Raw genomic sequence first — 19037 nt, 5'->3', positions numbered from 1 at the left:
ATACACAATATTTAACGCTCAAACCAATACATACTTCCAAGACCCAGAAATTCATGAATCACAAGCTAAGGATCACTACACAGTACTCTAACTCTAGAACATCTAACAAGGAAAAGAAATACAGAAGGGTAAATGTTTAAAAGCTAGAATAGAAAGGGACTCCTCGGTTTGCGGACGCGGCAGATATACCTCGAAGTCGCCGGAGCAGTCGCCTCGCCTCAAGGGTGATAGGACTGAGTCGTAGTACCTGGATCTGCACATGAAAAACATGCGTAGAAGGGGCATGAGTACACCACAACGGTACTTAGTAAGTGTAGACATGTGATTTTTGACCCTCCCCAAGATATTACATATTTTAGTATTTAAATATTTAGTTTAGGCCTAATATCGCTATTTCAATTAGCTGTGACTCTTTTACTTCATTTGTCACAAAATAAAAATTACAAAAAAAAATATTTTCTTTTTTTAGGTAATTGATATTTTATCTTGTTACTTTCAATTTATTTACCTTTTATAAAATTTAAAAATACAAAAATAATTTTATTTGTTACCTCAATGTGTAACTTTAGTATTTTTGCATTATAATTATTTACTTAACTAGCATAAATTAGTAATAGTTGTATTTTTAATTTGTTCTTTTCTAAGAACAAAAACCAAATTAATTTTAAGATGACATGGTTTTGGTTTTAAAATCAAAAGAAGGTCCAAGAGACGGTCATTCTTTAGACAAAAGTTGGCCCAAAAATTTGGCCAAGCCTAATTTCTTTCTTCTCTAACCCATAAGCCCATACCCCCAACTAAAGACCCCTTGATCTCACATTTAAAAAAAAACCTAAAAACAATCCTTACCCAAAAAAGAAGAGACCAGCCGCAGAACTCAGAGGACACCCATGGCTGCCTTCTTCTTCTTCTTCTTCATCTAGACACTACAACAAAAAACCCTAGAACCCCATTTTCCAGCCATCACCCCACTCCCTCCTCTCAAAATCTGCCGCTCCCTCACTTCAAAAACACCAACGAGAAGAGAGCAATCCCAACGAACGACCCTGCTCTCCATCTCCATATTCAACTGAACACCTCCCTTACCAAAGAAAACCGCCGGAAATTAGCGTCACACCATCATTCTCGTCGTCGGTCACTCTTCAACCAACGACCCCTGATCTCCATATCCTCCACGCCCAACAACAGAACCAAATCAGTTGCGACCTCACCTTCTTCACCTTTCAAAATCGTCGGCGAACACCCTCAACGGACCAACGACTCCTCCAAGTTCCCTCGTCTCCCGTTAACACACACACACATGCACATTATCAAAAAAACAGAGGCAGGGATCAGGAAAACGGGACAGAATCTGGGAACGAGAAAAAATGAAAATAGTTTGAAATTAGTTCTGGGTTTTCAGTTTCTTTTGGGTTTAAAATCAAGGCTGTTGCTGGAATTTTAGCTCTTTTTGATGTTTCCGTTGCTGATTTTTCGTTTGTTTGGAAGCCGAACATCATTCTTCTTCTTTAGGCCCTTGTTTGGTAGTCGTTACTCTGTTGTTTGTTGGTTTTAGTTTAATCCGAGGTCGGTTTGAGGTCGTCATTGTCCGTCGAGGGTTTGAATTGTGGTTCGTGGTTTCAAATCGAGTCTGACTACCATTTCGACTTTGGTCGTAGCAGTTGGGTTCATTTGCTCGTGTAACTACTGAAATTTCTTATCGATATAAACTCCAATTTGCAGGTCCATCTCGTCCCCTCCTATTTGTTATGTGTGTTGTTAATTTTCATGCGTTATAATTGAATTACGTGATAACGGCCTAGTATTTTTGGTTGGACATTGAAATTGCTTGAATGCATATGGGTTAAGATGAATTGGGGGACAGGGAAAAATCGAGCTCATTAGTATTTAATTCACGTCGTTCTTCATAATTAGAAATTAAACAAAGAAGCATATGCTGAATTGTTCTTCTTAGTTTTACTTTATTTATTTTATCACTTACCCGCAAAGAGCATGTTTAGACCGACCACTTGGGTATGCAAACTTTAGGATTTTTGTTAATTTTGAGGCGAGAGGTTGTTCCCTTAGTTAAATTTATCTGGGGAATGCCCCGAAGGATTTGTATATATTTTATTTTGGGGTATGCTCCGAAGTGAATGTAAATGGAGGCCAAAAGTAGAAACTTGTAGTATTTTTATTTTATTTTCATTTTTCTTTTTCTTTTATTAGGTGGGGACGGCCTCGAGCTTCGTGTGTGTTTATTTTGCTTTTCCGTGATTTTACGTCAAACTTGAACATTTTAAAAGCCGACTAGATCAAGTATGCAACCGTGACTTTCACGGGACTTGAGGAGTGCCTAACACCTTCTCCCCGAGTCAAATGAACCCTCTTACCCGAATCTCTGGTGCAGACTTAGTTTTGGAGTCTCAAGTGTTTTGAAAGGAAAAAAATTATTTTTAGAAAAAACGGTGACCTGACACACCGAAATCAAATGTCAGGTGGCGACTCTGAGTTAATCCTTTTGAACACAATTTTGTACTTTCAAAATTGAAAAACCCTTTCGAGCTTTGCGAATTTTTTTTATTTATTTAAGAGGATTAAGTGAGGTTGTGAAAAAAGGGGTGTGACAGTAAGTGCCAAGTCTAATCTCAGTCGAGTAGTGACGAGGAAGGTCAGGGCCCTACTGAGATAAAATAAAGAGTATAAGACATGACAGTATAAGATAAGCAGTACAGTTGAAAACTAACGATAAAAATTTAATACAGAAAAACAAGGAATTCAATAACTGAAATAGAGGCAAAAACAATCACAAGGAAATAACCAGGGATCTCTCAATATCCCGAGGATCTCTTAGTACCCTCAATATATGCCAAGGATCTCTTGGTATCCCAAGGATCTCTCGATATACTCAATAAATGCTAGGGATCTCTTGGTATCCCGAGGATATCTCGGTATCCTCAATATATGCTAGGGATCTCTTGGTATCCCAAGGATCTCTCGGTATCCTCAATATACGTGCCAGGGATCTCTCGTGTACCGCACCTCAGTTTAAATCATAAATACGTATAGGGGATCTCCCGGGATGCCGTTCCGCAGTCCCAAAGTAAAACACACAGCAACAACACAAGAATACTCAATTAAGCTTTCGTATCAAGTAAACAGGTAATTCAAATCTAACATGCTTTACATAATTTAATTAAGGCAGTTTAAGCAAATAAACAGTTAAGTCAAGTAGACATGCTTTTTCTAAGCTAACAGCAGGTTTAAATTGCAAGTAAAATGACACAGGAAAAGGAACACAATTGAAATTACTTAAGGAAAATCGGATTTTCAACAACTAGCTCAAGTATGCACTCGTCACCTCACGTACAAGGCATTTCAAATATCAAATATACCGAATCCTAAGGGGAAGGTCCTCCATACAAGGTTAGACAAGTCACTTACCTCGAGTCGACTCAATAATCAATCTGAAACCACGCTCTTGCCACGAGTACTCGACTCCAAATGGCCCAAATCTATTCAATTCAATTTCAAACATAAATAACACTTCAAATAACTGATTCTACAAAGAAATTCTAAGCTAATACGCGAAATTAGGTAAAATGACCAAAATGCCCCTCGGGCCCACGTCTCGGAATCGGGTAAAATTTATATTTTCAGAATCCTCACACTCTCCCGAGTTCATGCATACCGAAAAACTAAGGTCAAATTCCCAATCAAAAGTCAAATTTTAGGTCTAAGAACTTTCTTCCAACTTTTCCCCAATTTTCATCTCCAATCCGAAATTAAATGATGAATTCATGTTTGGATTAATGGGCTACAAGCAAAAAGGAGTTAAGAATCGTTACCCAATCGATATCTCTGAAAATCCCTCAAAATGTCGCTTAAATCCGAGCTCCCAAGCTTAAGTTTTGATAAAAATGGCTAAACCCTCGATTTTGAAATTTTATATTCTGCCCAGGTATTTCCTTCTTCGTGAATGCGGAAGGACTCTTGCATTCGCGAAGCACAACTTCGCTTGGTCCAGCTTTCCTTCTTCGCGAACGCGATGCCCTAGTCGCGAACGCGGTGCACAGTCTCTTCCTCATACACGAACGCGGGAACACCATCGCGAACGTGAAGGTATAAGATCTCTCAGCTTCATGAACGCGAAGCATTAAACCTCCCCCATCCCCAGCTCCTCTTCACGAACGCGAGACCCCACTCGCGAACACGAAGAAAGAAACCAGAACTGGGCTGCTGCAATTTCTCTAAGTTCCAAAATGACCCGTTGAGCATCCGAAACACACCCGAGGCCCCCGGGACCTCAACCAACCCTGCCAACCAATCCTAAAACATCATTCAAACTTGTTTCAACCCTCGGAACGCTCAAAACAACATCAAAATACCTATTTTTCATCGGATTCAAGCCTAAGAATTTCAAAAACTCTAAAAATACGCTTTCGATCAAAAAGTCTATCAAACCTCGTCCGAATGACCTGAAATTTTGCACACACGTTACATTAAACACCACGGAGCTACTCCAACTTCCGAAATTCTATTCCGATTCTCGGATCAAAATCTCACTATCAAACCGAAACTTCAAAAATTCAACTTTCGGCATTTCAAGCCTAAATTAGCTACGGACCTCCAAAACACAATTCGAACACGCCCCTAAGCCCGAAATTACCCAACGGAGCTAACGGAACCATCGTATTTCCATTCCGAGGTCGTATTCATACTGTTCCGACTACGGTCAACTTTCCAACACTTAAGCTCTCATTTAGGGACTAAGTGTCCCAAAACTCTCCGAAACTCAAAACCGAGCATCCCAGCAAATCAAAATAGTAGAAATAAATTTGGAAAAAGCAGTTAATAGGGAAACGTGGCGTTAATTCTTAAGATAACCGGTCGGATCGTCACATTGGGACGGGTTAAATAATGTGAAAATAGCCCGGGCTAGCCAGTTTTTAAAAATACTAATGGACAAGAGTTGCTACGTAATTTATTAGTAAAAACAATAAGAGCATTGCCTCGAGAATATTCTGCAAAAGGGCATTTCTATTATATAGATGTCGCAGTTGGCATGGATGAAGGGCCAAAATGGAATTTAACATTTCCTCATGGTTACCACCGTTGCACTCTGCGCCTTATTTTTCTTTTAGTTCCTATCTTTTCCCTCTTAGTAATTGTAGGCAACTTTTCCATTGCTAAAGGTGACACGCGTTCTATGATAAATTATGGATCTAACTGTATACCTTGTTGCATATGAGCCGATGTGATCTCAATGCAACTTTAGATTTTGAAAGAAACTAAGAACTAAAAATTGAGAAAGATAAGATATATACGCTGAAAAGAAACAAAAAGATAAGAAAAATTAGGTTTTATTCCTCATGTCCTTTCAATATTTACTTTATCACAATATAAAGAGAACTAAGAACCCATCTAACATTACTAACAAACTAAGGGATTCTAATAAGAATAAATTAAAAAATTTTGGTGTTAAACTGCAATATAAACTTTATCACAATATAAAGAGAATTAAGAATCTATCTAACATTACTAACAAACTAAGGGATCCCGTTCCATTTGTCCATGTTTTTTCATTGTTTACATCATAATTGATTTCCTTAACTCAAAGAAACCCTAACCTATTGGACAACACACTCATGCAACTGAAGAAGAGTACATATAAATTAAACAAGATTAATGTGAGAGCTAAAATTAGGAATAATTGGATATATAAAGAACGTCCAAAATCCTTGAATTAAACTATTTAAGTACAATGAAAGAATTGGACAACATGAAAGAATAACACCATTTATATATGAACTTGCTAATTAAGGTTAACTATAAGCTAATTAAACTAGTCCTTGTACAATATCTGGAAAAGTTTCTAATTGATTAACCGTGCAAGAAAGAAAATACGAATTATAAAATAAAATAAAAACCTCTCTTTTCCTAATCTTCTTTAGTATCTCTTCTCATCTGTGATGACACCATATCATGAAGAAGCCCATCGTCTCCGGTCAAAGAGGAACAATACGGGGAGGGCGAGTACCTTCTTTCTTGGAGTGAATTAGTCGAAAATAAGGAAGTATAGCCAACGCTAAAGTTATTTAAAGGTGAAGTTGTAGTAGGGAAATGGAGTGTTTGCTGCTGCTGTTCTTGATAATGCAGTTGTGGGATAGACAAAGAGGAATTACTACAAATTCCTCCTCCACCATTACCACCACCATTGGCGCCACCGTAGTAGGCGGTGGTTCGTGGCAGAACGCCGCCAATGCTTCCGCGCGGCGGCGTAATGCGGCACGGATGTGTGTGAGTACCTTCATAAGTTGTAACAACTATTGAAGTATCTTTAATTGACCTTTCCACTCTCTTTTTTACACCACATGAAATAGTTGTGCAACGATAATAGCTCCTGCAGAAGAAATTTATGCATCTTACACTTAAATTATACCAAATAATGGACTACTTGAAGAAAGGAAAAAAGGAAATTTTCAAAAGCTAGAAAGAAAATTTTCCCATTAAGATAAATTATACTCCGTCCATGTTATAAAGTTAACGGAGAATCAGATATAAAAATGTGTTATTCTTTTGAATATATATATACCTTGGAAAAGGGCTGCTTTTCACAGCTTTTTGGCCGTATTTCCTCCATCTAAAACCATCATCCAAATGATCAATTTCACTCTTGGTCATGAATGCAAAGCTTGGCTCTCTTTGCCTCTTTTGGACATTCTTCTTTTTAGGTTTTAACCTAAGCCAACATATAAAAAAGAATATCACACTTTGCACAAAGGGAAAACATTCATAAATAAACAAGAGATTGTTAAATGGAGAAACTCAGAAAGCATTTCACATAATCAGATGATGCATTCATTGAAACTTATATTAAACCAGGCTCTCTTCTAAAGACAATTTAAGTTTTTAGATATGTTGGTCACATAATTCAATATTGTGTAAATATAATTAAGGGAAAAAATAATATGCTTTCTTGATAGTATATTAAGTTTGTAGATGAGTTAGTCGCATAGTTTAATATAGTATTGGAGCAGGCGGAGGAGACGTGTTGAATTTGACAAAATGTTTGTCCCACATCGGTGGGAAAACAAAAGTTGGGGGGATTTCCCCCCCTATAAAAGAAGGCTTAATGTTTAGGATTTAAACACACCTCTCATTTGCCTTCTCATCTGTTTAAGGCATTTGTATCTTCTCTTTTTAGTATTATTTCACTTGTATTTTTGGAGTGAAATAAAATATTGGTTGTGTCCGAGGAGTAAGCTAAATTAGCCGAACCTCGTAAATTCTGGTGTTCCCTTTATTGTTGCTTTATTGTCTTATTTATTATTTGGTGGTTGTCATAATTTTTGGTATAGTAGTTGTGACTTATTCACACTCTATACATTTGGCTTCCGCAACAATTGGTATCAGAGCCAAGGTACTGTCTAAGTATGCTTTGTGGTTGCAGCATAGTCTGATCTTCCACATCAGAAAAGATTTATCTTGGTAACTGAGTCAAGGTTCTGTCTGAGTATGCTCTGTGGTTGCAGCTTAGTCTGATCTTCCACACCAGAAAGGAAATAATCTTGATTTGTGTCGTCAGCTATTAAATAATATTTGTGTCAAAGATGGGAGACAATAAACAAGAAGAATCTACATCAAGTGTCAACAATACGTCATCATTGGCATCTTCGCTTATGACAAGAATTGTGTCAAATGCGAAATTTGCGGTCGAAATATTTGACGGGTCCGGACATTTTGGGATGTGGCAAGGCGAGGTTCTAGATGTCCTTTTTCAACAAGGGCTAGATCTGGCCATTGAAGAAAAGAAACCAGATGTTATTGGAGAAGAAGATTGGAGAATTATCAACCGTGTTGCTTGCGGTACCATTCGATCCTACCTTGCTAGAGAGCAGAAATATCCATACACAAAGGAAACTTCTGCAAGTAAATTATGGAAAGCACTGGAGGATAAATTTTTGAAGAAAAACAGTCAAAATAAATTGTACATGAAGAAGAGACTGTTTCACTTCACCTATGTTCCTGGTACCACGATGAATGAACATATCACCAGTTTCAATAAGTTGGTTACAGATTTGCAAAATATGGATACAACTTATGATGATGGTGACTTGGCCTTGATGTTGTTGGCGTCACTTCCTGATGAGTACGAGCACCTTGAAACTACTCTACTCCATGGAAATGACGAAGTTTCTCTCAGAGAAGTTTGTTCGGCTTTGTACAGCTATGAACAAAGAAAGCGAGAAAAACAGAAGGGCGGAGAAGGAGAAGCACTATTTGTGAGGGGTCGTCCTCAAAATCAAACGAGGACAAAGAAGGGAAGATCCAAGTCAAGATCCAGACCCAGCAAAGATGAATGTGCCTTTTGTCGAGAAAAAGGGCACTGGAAGAAAGACTGTCCGAAGTTGAAGAATAAGGCCAAACATAACAATGGAAAGGCCATTATGGATTCAAATGTAGCTGATTGTGATGATTCAGACTTCTCATTAGTTACAACAGAGTCATCAACATCTTCAGACATATGGTTGATGGACTCGGCTTGTAGCTATCATATGTGTCCCAACAGGGACTGGTTCGTGGAATTTCAAGAAGGAGAATATGGAGTCGTCCACACAGCGGATAACAGCCCTCTTACCTCATATGGCATTGGTTCAATACGATTAAGGAACCATGATGGAATGATCAGAACATTGATAGATGTTCGATATGTACCGGATTTGAAGAAGAATCTCATCTCTGTGGGAGCCCTAGAATCAAAAGGGTTCAAAATCATTGCAGAAAATGGAGTGATGAGAGTATGCTCCGGTGCACTAGTGGTAATGAAGGCTAATCGGAAGAATAATAATATGTACCGCTATCGTGGCAGTACAGTTATTGGGACAGCGACAGTGACATCCAGTGACGACAAAGAGGCAGAAGCAACCAAGCTATGGCACATGCGCTTGGGACATGCTGGAGGAAAATCCTTGAAAACTCTATCAGATCAAGGATTGTTAAAAGGAGTAAAGGCTTGCAACTTGGAGTTTTGTGAGCATTGTGTTAAAGGGAAACAGACAAGGGTTAAATTTGGTACAACGATCCATAATACTAAAGGCATTTTGGATTATGTACACTATGATGTTTGGGGTCCTTCCAAAACACCTTCATTGGGTGGGAAGCACTATTTTGTAACCTTTGTTGATGATTTTTCCCGAAGAGTATGGGTGTATACAATGAAGAGCAAAGATGAAGTGTTGGGAATTTTTCTCAAATGGAAGACGATGGTGGAGAATCAGACAGGCAGGAGAATCAAGTGTATTCGCACGGACAATGGAGGTGAATACAAAAATGATCATTTCAATAAGGTCTGTGAAAATGATGGCATCGTCCGACACTTCACTGTTAGACATACACCACAACAGAATGGAGTGGCAGAACGTATGAACCGGACCTTGCTGGAGAAGGTACGGTGTATGTTGTCCAATGCTGGCTTGGGCAAAGAATTTTGGGCTGAGGCAATTACATATGCATGCCACCTCATTAATCGTCTACCATCTGCTGCTATTGATGGCAAAACACCATTTGAAAAATGGTACGAAAAATCTGCTGTAGATTATAACTCTTTGCACGTGTTTGGCTCAACTGCATATTATCATGTGACGGAGTCAAAATTGGATCCAAGGGCAAAGAAGGCTATTTTTATGGGAATTACTTCTGGAGTCAAAGGATATCGCTTATGGTGCCCTATGACAAAGAAAGTAATATTCAGCAGAGATGTTACCTTTGATGAATTTGCTATGGTAAATAAGGTAACAGAAGATACCAAACAAAATGAAGGTGCTTCTAAGCAGGTGGAGTTTGAGGGAAAATTTATTTTTCCTACACAAGAAGCAGAGGAGGAAACAAATGAAGATTACCCTCTGGAAGGAGAGCCAGTAGAGGAGATTCCAACTCAGGAATCTCAACAACAACTTGAATCAATAGCAACCAGCAGGCCAAAAAGAACAATAACGAAACCTGTTCGTCTCATAGAGACGGTTGCTTGTGCAACCTCAATTGTAGCTGATGATGTTCCTACTACTTATAAAGACGTTGTTCAAAGTTCAGAAGAAGATAAGTGGAGGATTGCCATGAATGATGAGATACAGTCCCTTCATCAGAATCATACATGGAGATTGGCCAATCTCCCAAAGGGAAAGAAAGCAATTGGGTGCAAATGGGTATTTGCAAAGAAGGAAGGATTTCCTAACCAAGTAGATGTTCGCTACAAAGCAAGATTGGTGGCCAAAGGATATGCTCAAAAGGAGGGAATTGATTACAATGAAGTGTTTTCTCCAGTTGTAAAACATTCCTCCATTAGAATTATGTTGGCTTTGGTAGCACAATTGGATTTGGAACTAGTTCAGATGGATGTAAAAACTGCGTTTTTACATGGAAACTTGGAGGAGGAAATCTACATGACTCAGCCAGAAGGATTCAAAGTTGCTGGAAAAGAAAATATGGTGTGCAAACTTGAAAAATCGTTGTACGGATTGAAACAATCTTCTAGACAATGGTATAAGCGATTTGACGAGTTTATGTTGCGGCAAGGGTACAAGAGAAGCAAATACGATCATTGTGTGTATTTACACAAGCTTAAAGATGGTTCCTTTGTATATCTTCTCCTATATGTTGATGATATGTTGATAGCTTCCAAGAATTCGGAAGAAATTGATAAGTTGAAGATTCAACTGAAGAAGGAGTTCGAGATGAAGGATTTGGGTGAGGCAAAGAAAATTCTTGGCATGGAGATAATTAGAGATAGACGTTCAAAGAAACTCTGTTTATCTCAAAAGGAATATTTGAAGAGAGTACTTCAACGTTTTGGCATAGATGACAAGACTAAGCCAGTTAGTACTCCACTTGCTTCCCATTTTAAGCTAAGTACTACTATGTCGCAAATGGATGAAGTTGAACGAAAGTATATGTCAAAGGTACCATACGCAAATGTTGTTGGTAGCTTGATGTATGCAATGGTTTGCACAAGGCCTGACATTTCACAAGCTGTTGGAGTTATTAGCAGATATATGCACAATCCAGGGAAGGAGCATTGGCAAGCTGTGAAGTGGATTCTACGGTATATTCATAATACTGTAGATGTCGGGTTAGTTTTTGAGCAGGAAGACAATCGGTCTGTAGTTGGATATTGTGACTCAGATTTTGCGGGTGATCTGGACAAACGAAGATCAACTACTGGTTATGTGTTTACTTTTGCAAAGGCACCAGTTAGTTGGAAGTCTACTTTGCAGTCAACAGTTGCTTTGTCTACAACAGAGGCAGAGTACATGGCTATTACAGAGGCTGTGAAAGAGGCAATTTGGCTTCAAGGATTGCTAAAGGAGCTTGGTGTTGAACAAAAAGGTATCACAATTTTTTGTGATAGTCAAAGTGCTATTCAATTAGCGAAGAACCAAGTTTATCATGCAAGGACGAAGCACATTGATGTTCGGTATCATTTTGTACGAGAAATCATAGAAGAAGGTGGAGTCACAGTGAGGAAAATTCATACTACGGAGAATCCTGCTGATATGCTGACAAAGGTGGTGACTGCGATCAAGTTTCAACATTGTTTGGATTTGATCAACATTGTTGAACACTGAAGATTGAAGATGAAGACACAACCAAATTTGTTATTGAGAGAAAATTGAAGATGTGGAATTTTGCCAAGGTGGAGATTTGTTGAATTTGACAAAATGTTTGTCCCACATCGGTGGGAAAACAAAAGTTGGGGGGATTTCCCCCTATAAAAGAAGGCTTAATGTTTAGGATTTAAACACACCTCTCATTTGCCTTCTCATCTGTTTAAGGCATTTGTATCTTCTCTTTTTAGTATTATTTCACTTGTATTTTTGGAGTGAAATAAAATATTGGTTGTGTCCGAGGAGTAAGCTAAATTAGCCGAACCTCGTAAATTCTGGTGTTCCCTTTATTGTTGCTTTATTGTCTTATTTATTATTTGGTGGTTGTCATAATTTTTGGTATAGTAGTTGTGACTTATTCACACTCTATACATTTGGCTTCCGCAACAAGACGGAGCTAGAATTTCAAGCTTATGGGTTCAGTATTCTAAGTTTTTTAAGTTACTCGATTCTAAACTATTAATTTATAACTAATTAATCAATTTTTCAAGACAAATATAAAAATTGAACCAAAGCTACTGGGTTCGTCGAACCCGGAGCCACATGTTGGCTCCGCCCCTGGGAGCAGGAGTCAAGCGCATGAGTACACATATATTGAAAATATAATTAAGTAAATAATTATATTTTACTTAATATAATTATTGTAATATAATTATCGATGTTGTTGTTATTGTAAAGAAGCAGATTTAAAGCTTACTGTTTCTTATACTTGTCCTGATCTTGCTCGTCATTCTGTTGATCAACTCTCTTACGCTGCTGATCACCATCGGCAGCTTCAGTTGATGATGAAGAAATAGACAACGAATTGGGGGTCGTCGGATTATTATTCACCACCTCCACCTCACATGATTCTTGAAATGTGGAAGTGGGAGATGGAATATTAGTCAGTGATTGAGGTGGTGAAGTTTGAAGCAAATCGAAAATGGAAGGAATAGTAGTATTGAAATCAAGAAGATGAGCACCAAACATTGTAGTATCTAACAAACCTAAAGAATCCTTTTCAGTTTCACACAACATATCAAAGATGTTTGGTAAAGAAAAGCTAGTTTGAATCTGTTGTGAAAACATCGGATTTTCTAATGAAGTCTCTGCTTTTAGCTTGTTTTCCTTCTCCATAATATTGGACTAAGTTCTTGTTCAAATGAAGTCTTCTGGTTCTCAGCTGTGTAGTCTTGTTTTTGAGGTGTGAAGAGAACTTTTGTTGTTTCTTTTGGTTACTTTTTAAAGGGTTTTGTGTGTGGGAAAAGAGGTTGGTCCAAGATAGCCAGGGGAAAGTAGTTTTTTACACTTGACCGGAAAATGCCGGTGGTCCAAACTAAATTAAATGTAAATTTTGGCTTATGAAGTAAACATCAACATCTAACATCAACCCGTAATAATTCTACTGGCGGGGTCTGAGGAGGGTAGAGTGTACGTAGACCTTACCCCTACCCCGAGGGGTAGAGAGGCTATTTCCGGGGACCCTCGGCTCAGAGACAAAAGATCTGTAACAACAACAGAAACCAGACAAATAGTATCAGCACCGTAAGAGACAACAAATAAGTAGAAAAACAATAACAACAACAACAACAACCCAGTATAATCCCATTAGTGGGGTCTGAGGAGGATAGTGTGTACGCAGACCTTACCCCTACCCTAGGGTAGAGAGGCTGTTTCCAAATAGACCATCGACATTCTTCCCTCCAAGAACTCCCCACCTTGCTCTTGGGGTGGCTCGAACTCACAAACTCTTGGTTGGAAGTGGAGGTTACTTAGAAGAACAATAAGTATTCTAATAATAAAATAGAAAAAAAATAAAAATTAGAAATTAAAACCGTGTGATGAACAAAAACCGCTAGCAGACCTAGACAAAACTCTATCAGACTAGCTAGAAAAATGCTCAACCACTCCCTAACCTACAACTCTAATGCTCGACCTCCGCTAACAGACCCTATGAAGTTTAGTAAATTATGAAAATGTATACTAGTAGAGAGCAAAAAAATAATCCCTTCGTTCCAAAAAGATTGTCTTAGTTTGTCTTTGACATAAATTTTAATAATGAATGGAAGAATTTTGAGATGTATGATTAGGGTGTGCATTCGAATCGGTTTATCGATAAATCGAATCGATTATTTGTTATCGGTTTATCGATATCGGGCTATCGATTTCGATTTCAATTTTGAAATTTTCCTTATCGAGTTATCAATTTCGATTTCGATTTTGTCCTTTTCGGTTATCGGTTAAACCGATAAGATATACTAAAAAGACAAATATAACCGATTTTGTTTTTTTATACCGTTGGAGTGTTGGTGGCATACATTTAATCTCTTACTTTAGTTTCGTTGCGTGTGCTTGTTGACACAATTTTTATATTATAAACGGTGTTCATCTTATTTTAGCTTCTTTTTGTCCATATTAGTTAGGCGTGTTTATAGCGATATACTTTCCGTGGAATCCCGCGAATTTTCTTATTTGTGTAAGCGATAACCGAATCAATAAGCCTAAAAAATCGATAAATCGAAATCGAAAAAATCGAAACCTTATTGAAATGATAACTATAAGCATATGTACAAATCGATAATCGATAAGTAATTATCGATAAGGGTCAAATCGATAAATCGAATGCATACCCCTATATATGATCTTAAATAAGCCATCAATTTATGTGGCTGTAAAACTTTTAAAAATGTGTGAGCTAAAACCTGTCATAACATTTGTGTGACTGTAAATGTTTCTAATTAAGGAAATATTGAATGATGCTAATCTTTTTGGAACAGACTAATAAGAAAATAATGTCAATCTTTTTGGAACAGAGAGAGTAATTTTTACCATCGAATTGTGAAATATTGCTTAGCAAAAATTACTGCTCATAATGAAGACTGTAACGAATGAGTTAAGGTATGATAAGTATATTTTACCAGATGTTAACCACATAATTTCTCTCATAAAAATATATAAATTATCATGTTTCCTCCATATTCTTAACTTTATTTTACAGGAATAATTATAGCAGAATTATTGTGCCAACATAAAAAAAAAAGAAAAATAAATATTCAAGAAAAATACAACAAAGAAGTTTAAGATCGAGCTATGATTCATTACTGCCATGACAATGCACCAAGTCTCGATTTGCCATGATGAAATCTAACCTTAGAATTGCAGAATTCTCATCTCTGCAAATTTAAATCTAGACTTGCCATGGGAATCTAACACCAAATCGAGAATTCGAATTCTCATATCTTCAAATGCAAAATCTAGATTTGCCATGAAAATCTAGCACCAAATCGAGAAGTCATCATGAAATTTTCTTATATAAGAAGATGTTGCCAATCAGAAGAGCATGACCGTGGAGATAAAGCTTAGAGCTAGAAATCTGAATCCAAATTCTTATAAGCTTCTCTGTTTTATTTCTTTCACTAGTATCGAGTTATCTTTTCTTTTAAATCACAATAGTGGTTTAGTTGTTGTTTCTAAATAAATTCCAATGTAGGAAATTACTCTAGTTCATGCTTTTAATTAAATAGGAAAAATTATTCTTCTTGAATATTTCTTTCTATTTTCTTATTTAATGGACAAGAATATTTCCATTGTTAGTACTAGTTCCAGTATGGAGTAACTTTTCTTGTGTTGGGAGAAAGACGGATCTTAATATTTTTATATAATAGTAGATATTATTCCTCAAATTCACGTGCTTGAGCTAGAATTTATTTAACTTTTATCTGCTTTTACAGTTAGACGTTATTTAATTTATTAATATCTATCTATCTTGTACTACATATTCACTGTTTATTAACTCTGTAACCGAGAGAGGCGGAAGAAATAATAGTTAAATAGTATTGATAAATGTTAATATTTCATTCAGTAACATCTATCTTTTTTATGTTATAATTAATTTTACATTTATTTGTAACCGAGAGAGGCGAATAGTGTAATAATCAGTTATACCAAATAGGGTAACCGAAAGGGACTTACTATCAAGAGCATGTTTTAGTTCAATCATATATTTCTGGTTCTTCAGTATTACTATTTTGAAGATTAATTTGTATAACCGAGAGGAGTGCAATTAATTATTCAGCTTGAGTTATAATATATATTTCTAATCGTGAGAAGCATTTATACCTTTTTGAGAAATAGAAATTGAAGAATAATAATTCTACTATATAATAGAAATATTAAATGAAGTCAAGATCCCCAACACTTTTTATTATATTTGTGAAAAACCAAAAAAAATTCTACTGCTTTATTCATGCATTTTTAGTTAGTTAATTTACAACTCAACTCTCTCTGATTTTCTCAAATAGTAATTAAAACAAGAAACGTCTATAGAATAGATAAACCAATCTCTGTGGGTTCAACATTTTTCTATACTATAATTTGACAGAGTACGAGTTTAATTTATACACACGCCAGACACTCGTCAAGGTACACGACTTGCATCAGGTTTCGCATCAGGTGTTCGATACCTATATCGCACCCTGGTTAAATTTGAATTTGCATCGAAAAGTCTTGTATCAAGGAATAAAGCGCTCTCAGGCGACTTCATATTCCGAACTCAAAACACATGCTCACAATGCACTATAAATTATTGTGTGTGTATATATATATATGTATATATAGCACATGTATTAAATAGTGACAACCAGCTATCTAACACAAAAGTAATCTTTCAAAATTATTTAATATTAACTCATAAATTAAAATTAAAATTAAAATAACCAATAAGAAGTTTCTCATAATTAGTCTAATTAATTTGATTAATAGAATTAATTTAACTAAGACCAGAAGGCAGAATTAGCAGGTGTGTGTTGAAGGGAAAAGGAGAGAACTGTTGGCAATGATGTGGGGAAGAAGACCACCGCTTCAGCCAAATAGTTGGCGCTTTCTTACGCGTTGTTGTTGACCGGTTACCGGGAAGAGTGTGAACTGGTTTTGCTTACATGTTCGAGGGAAATTTAAAGGGTACATATATGTGTGCTCTTAAATCCTTATGCTTTTTTCCACTTCTTTTAATGGAAAATTCTTTCTTAGGGAACAAGAATGTCCGTCCCCATTCTTCAGTCATACTAAAATAATAATAATAATAATAATAATAATAATAATAATAATAATAATAATAATAATAATAATAATAATAATAATAATAATAACAAATGGTCAGAGTTTTTATATTAATGATTACGACGAGGCTTCAGATTTCCGAGGACATGACACTTGATAGGAAGTTATGGAGGTCGAGTATTACAGTTGTAGGTTAGGAGGTAGCTGAGTCTTGCGTTACCTTGTACTGTTGTGAGCCTAGTCTGGTAGGGTTTTTGCCTGAAATAGCTAGGGGCGTTGCAGTGTCTTACTATTTTCTCTTTTCGGTGCAGGACCTATTTACTAGCCATCATTTTTGTTTTGTATTTTTCCTTCTGCATTTTATGTTCCTATTTTTCCTATGATCTCTGTGGTGAAACTAATATTCTCTCCTTTTTGTTTTTCTTATTATCTTGAGCCGAGGGTCATCCGGAAACAGCCTCTCTACTTCTTTGGGATAGGGGTAAGGTCTGCGTACATACTACCCTCCCCAGACCCCACTTATAAAATTTTACTGGGTTATTGTTGTACAAATAATGTTGTAAGTGTTGGTTGAAGCAACGAAAAAGAATTGGTAAGGAGACTTTTTCTTTTAATGAGCTTACGCGGCGTGAATTTAAATTAATCAGGGTTCTAATACGTGTATCGAGCATAGGTTCAGGAAAAAAAATATGACAAAATCCATTTTCTCGTGTGATTAAGAAATATAATGTGATTAATTATGAGAAAGAAATCTAGATCATAGAAAGCAAAGAGTGAACGTTCCTCTAGAAGATTGACTTTTAATTTTATTTCATAAAATCATAAACCTATATATGCAAGTTGTTTAATTTTTTTGTCTCGTACTTTTCATTTATTGTATGTTGACTAATTAACATTAGCCAATTAAAAGATCTTTAGACATTTATATCAGACCTAATTGTACAATCATGTGACAAAATTGACGAGAGTTTAATTAAGGTGATGCACGAAGAAATCATGTACATAAAATAGTGAATAATAATTTTTAAAAATCTGAATAAACTTAGGCGTGATACACACCCTGCTGGACTTTCTTAGCCTCCAAAACTTTGCTAAGGGAGAAAATGAAAGGATATGTTCAGCGTCATCATAGCTTTATTTTTATTTTTTTGTTTTCTATCTAGCTGGGTAGAAATGACACCAAGTAGCCACTTTAAAGAGTTGCAATTTAGAAATTAGTTAGTACGTCATGAATTTTAATTTTTTAGTTTTAATTTTCGGGATAAAAATATCTTAAATTGTCTTGAAGTTAAGATTTTTAGTGCGAAATTTCAGGACAAAATAAGTACTGGCTAATTTCTAAATAGCATTCCTGAGAATGACTATCTGTGCACTTGCCCCTCTATCTAGTCTTTAGTATCCAAATTACGGTCCCGACGAATATGAATTCGAGCCTCGTAAGGCCTACAAAATGGGTGAGCGCTCTTTACCAAAAAAAAAAACTGTTTTCAATTCTTGAACCTAACAGCTTTTAGTAAGGTGGAGGAAGTCTATCTATCACAGACTCTCTGTCTTCTTGACATAGAGGTAAGGTCCTACGTGTTGCGGAAGCCAAATGTATATAGTGTGAATAAGTCACAACTACTATACCAAAAATTATGACAGCCACCAAATAATAAATAAGACAATAAAACAACAATAAAGGGAACACCAGAATTTACGAGGTTCGGCTAATTTTGCCTACTCCTCGGACACAACCAAATATTTTATTCCACTCCAAAAATACAAGTGAAATAATACTAAAGAGAGAAGATACAAATGCCTTAAACAGATGAGAAGACAAATGAGAGGTGTGTTTCAATCCTAAACATTAGGCCTTCTTTTATAGGGGAAAAATCCCCTCCAAACTTAACTCCCAACCAATGTGGGACTTTGGCATTTTGCCAAACTTCAACAAATCTCCACCTTGGCAAATTTCCACATTTTCAATTCTCTCTCAATAAAAAATTTTGGTTGTGTCTTCATCTTCAATCTTCAGTGTTCAACAATGTTGATCAAATCCAAACAATGTTGAAACTTGACCGCAGTCACCACCTTTGTCAGCATATCAGCAGGATTCTCTGTAGTATGAATTTTCTTCACCGTGACTCCACCTTCTTCTATGATTTCTCGTACGAAATGATACCGAACATCAATGTGCTTCGTCCTTGCATGATAAACTTGGTTCTTCGCTAATTGAATAGCACTTTGACTATCACAAAAAATTGTGATACCTTTTTGTTCAACACCAAGCTCCTTTAGCAATCCTTGAAGCCAAATTGCCTCTTTCACAGCATCTGTAATAGCCATGTACTCTGCCTCTGTTGTAGACAAAGCAAC

The 19037-nt window shown here is 36.5% G+C and overlaps 1 protein-coding gene across 1 annotated transcript; it reads right to left on the bottom strand.

Moving 5' to 3' along the window:
- Positions 1-5699: 5699 nt before the first annotated feature.
- Positions 5700-12852, bottom strand: LOC107788174 (WRKY transcription factor 23-like). The gene is made up of 3 exons (XM_016609838.2): positions 12340-12852; positions 6575-6721; positions 5700-6382 (listed from the first exon to the last, which is right to left on the bottom strand). Exons 1-3 carry the CDS (start codon positions 12756-12758, stop codon positions 5920-5922), a joined length of 1029 nt encoding a protein of 342 aa, XP_016465324.1. The 5' UTR covers positions 12759-12852; the 3' UTR covers positions 5700-5919.
- Positions 12853-19037: the final 6185 nt, after the last annotated feature.

Source organism: Nicotiana tabacum, chromosome 11 (assembly GCF_000715075.1).
Source record: "Nicotiana tabacum cultivar K326 chromosome 11, ASM71507v2, whole genome shotgun sequence".
NCBI lineage: Eukaryota > Viridiplantae > Streptophyta > Magnoliopsida > Solanales > Solanaceae > Nicotiana > Nicotiana tabacum.
The sequence above is the reverse complement of the archived record's forward strand: the minus strand, read 5'-3'. Positions and strand labels throughout refer to the sequence as shown.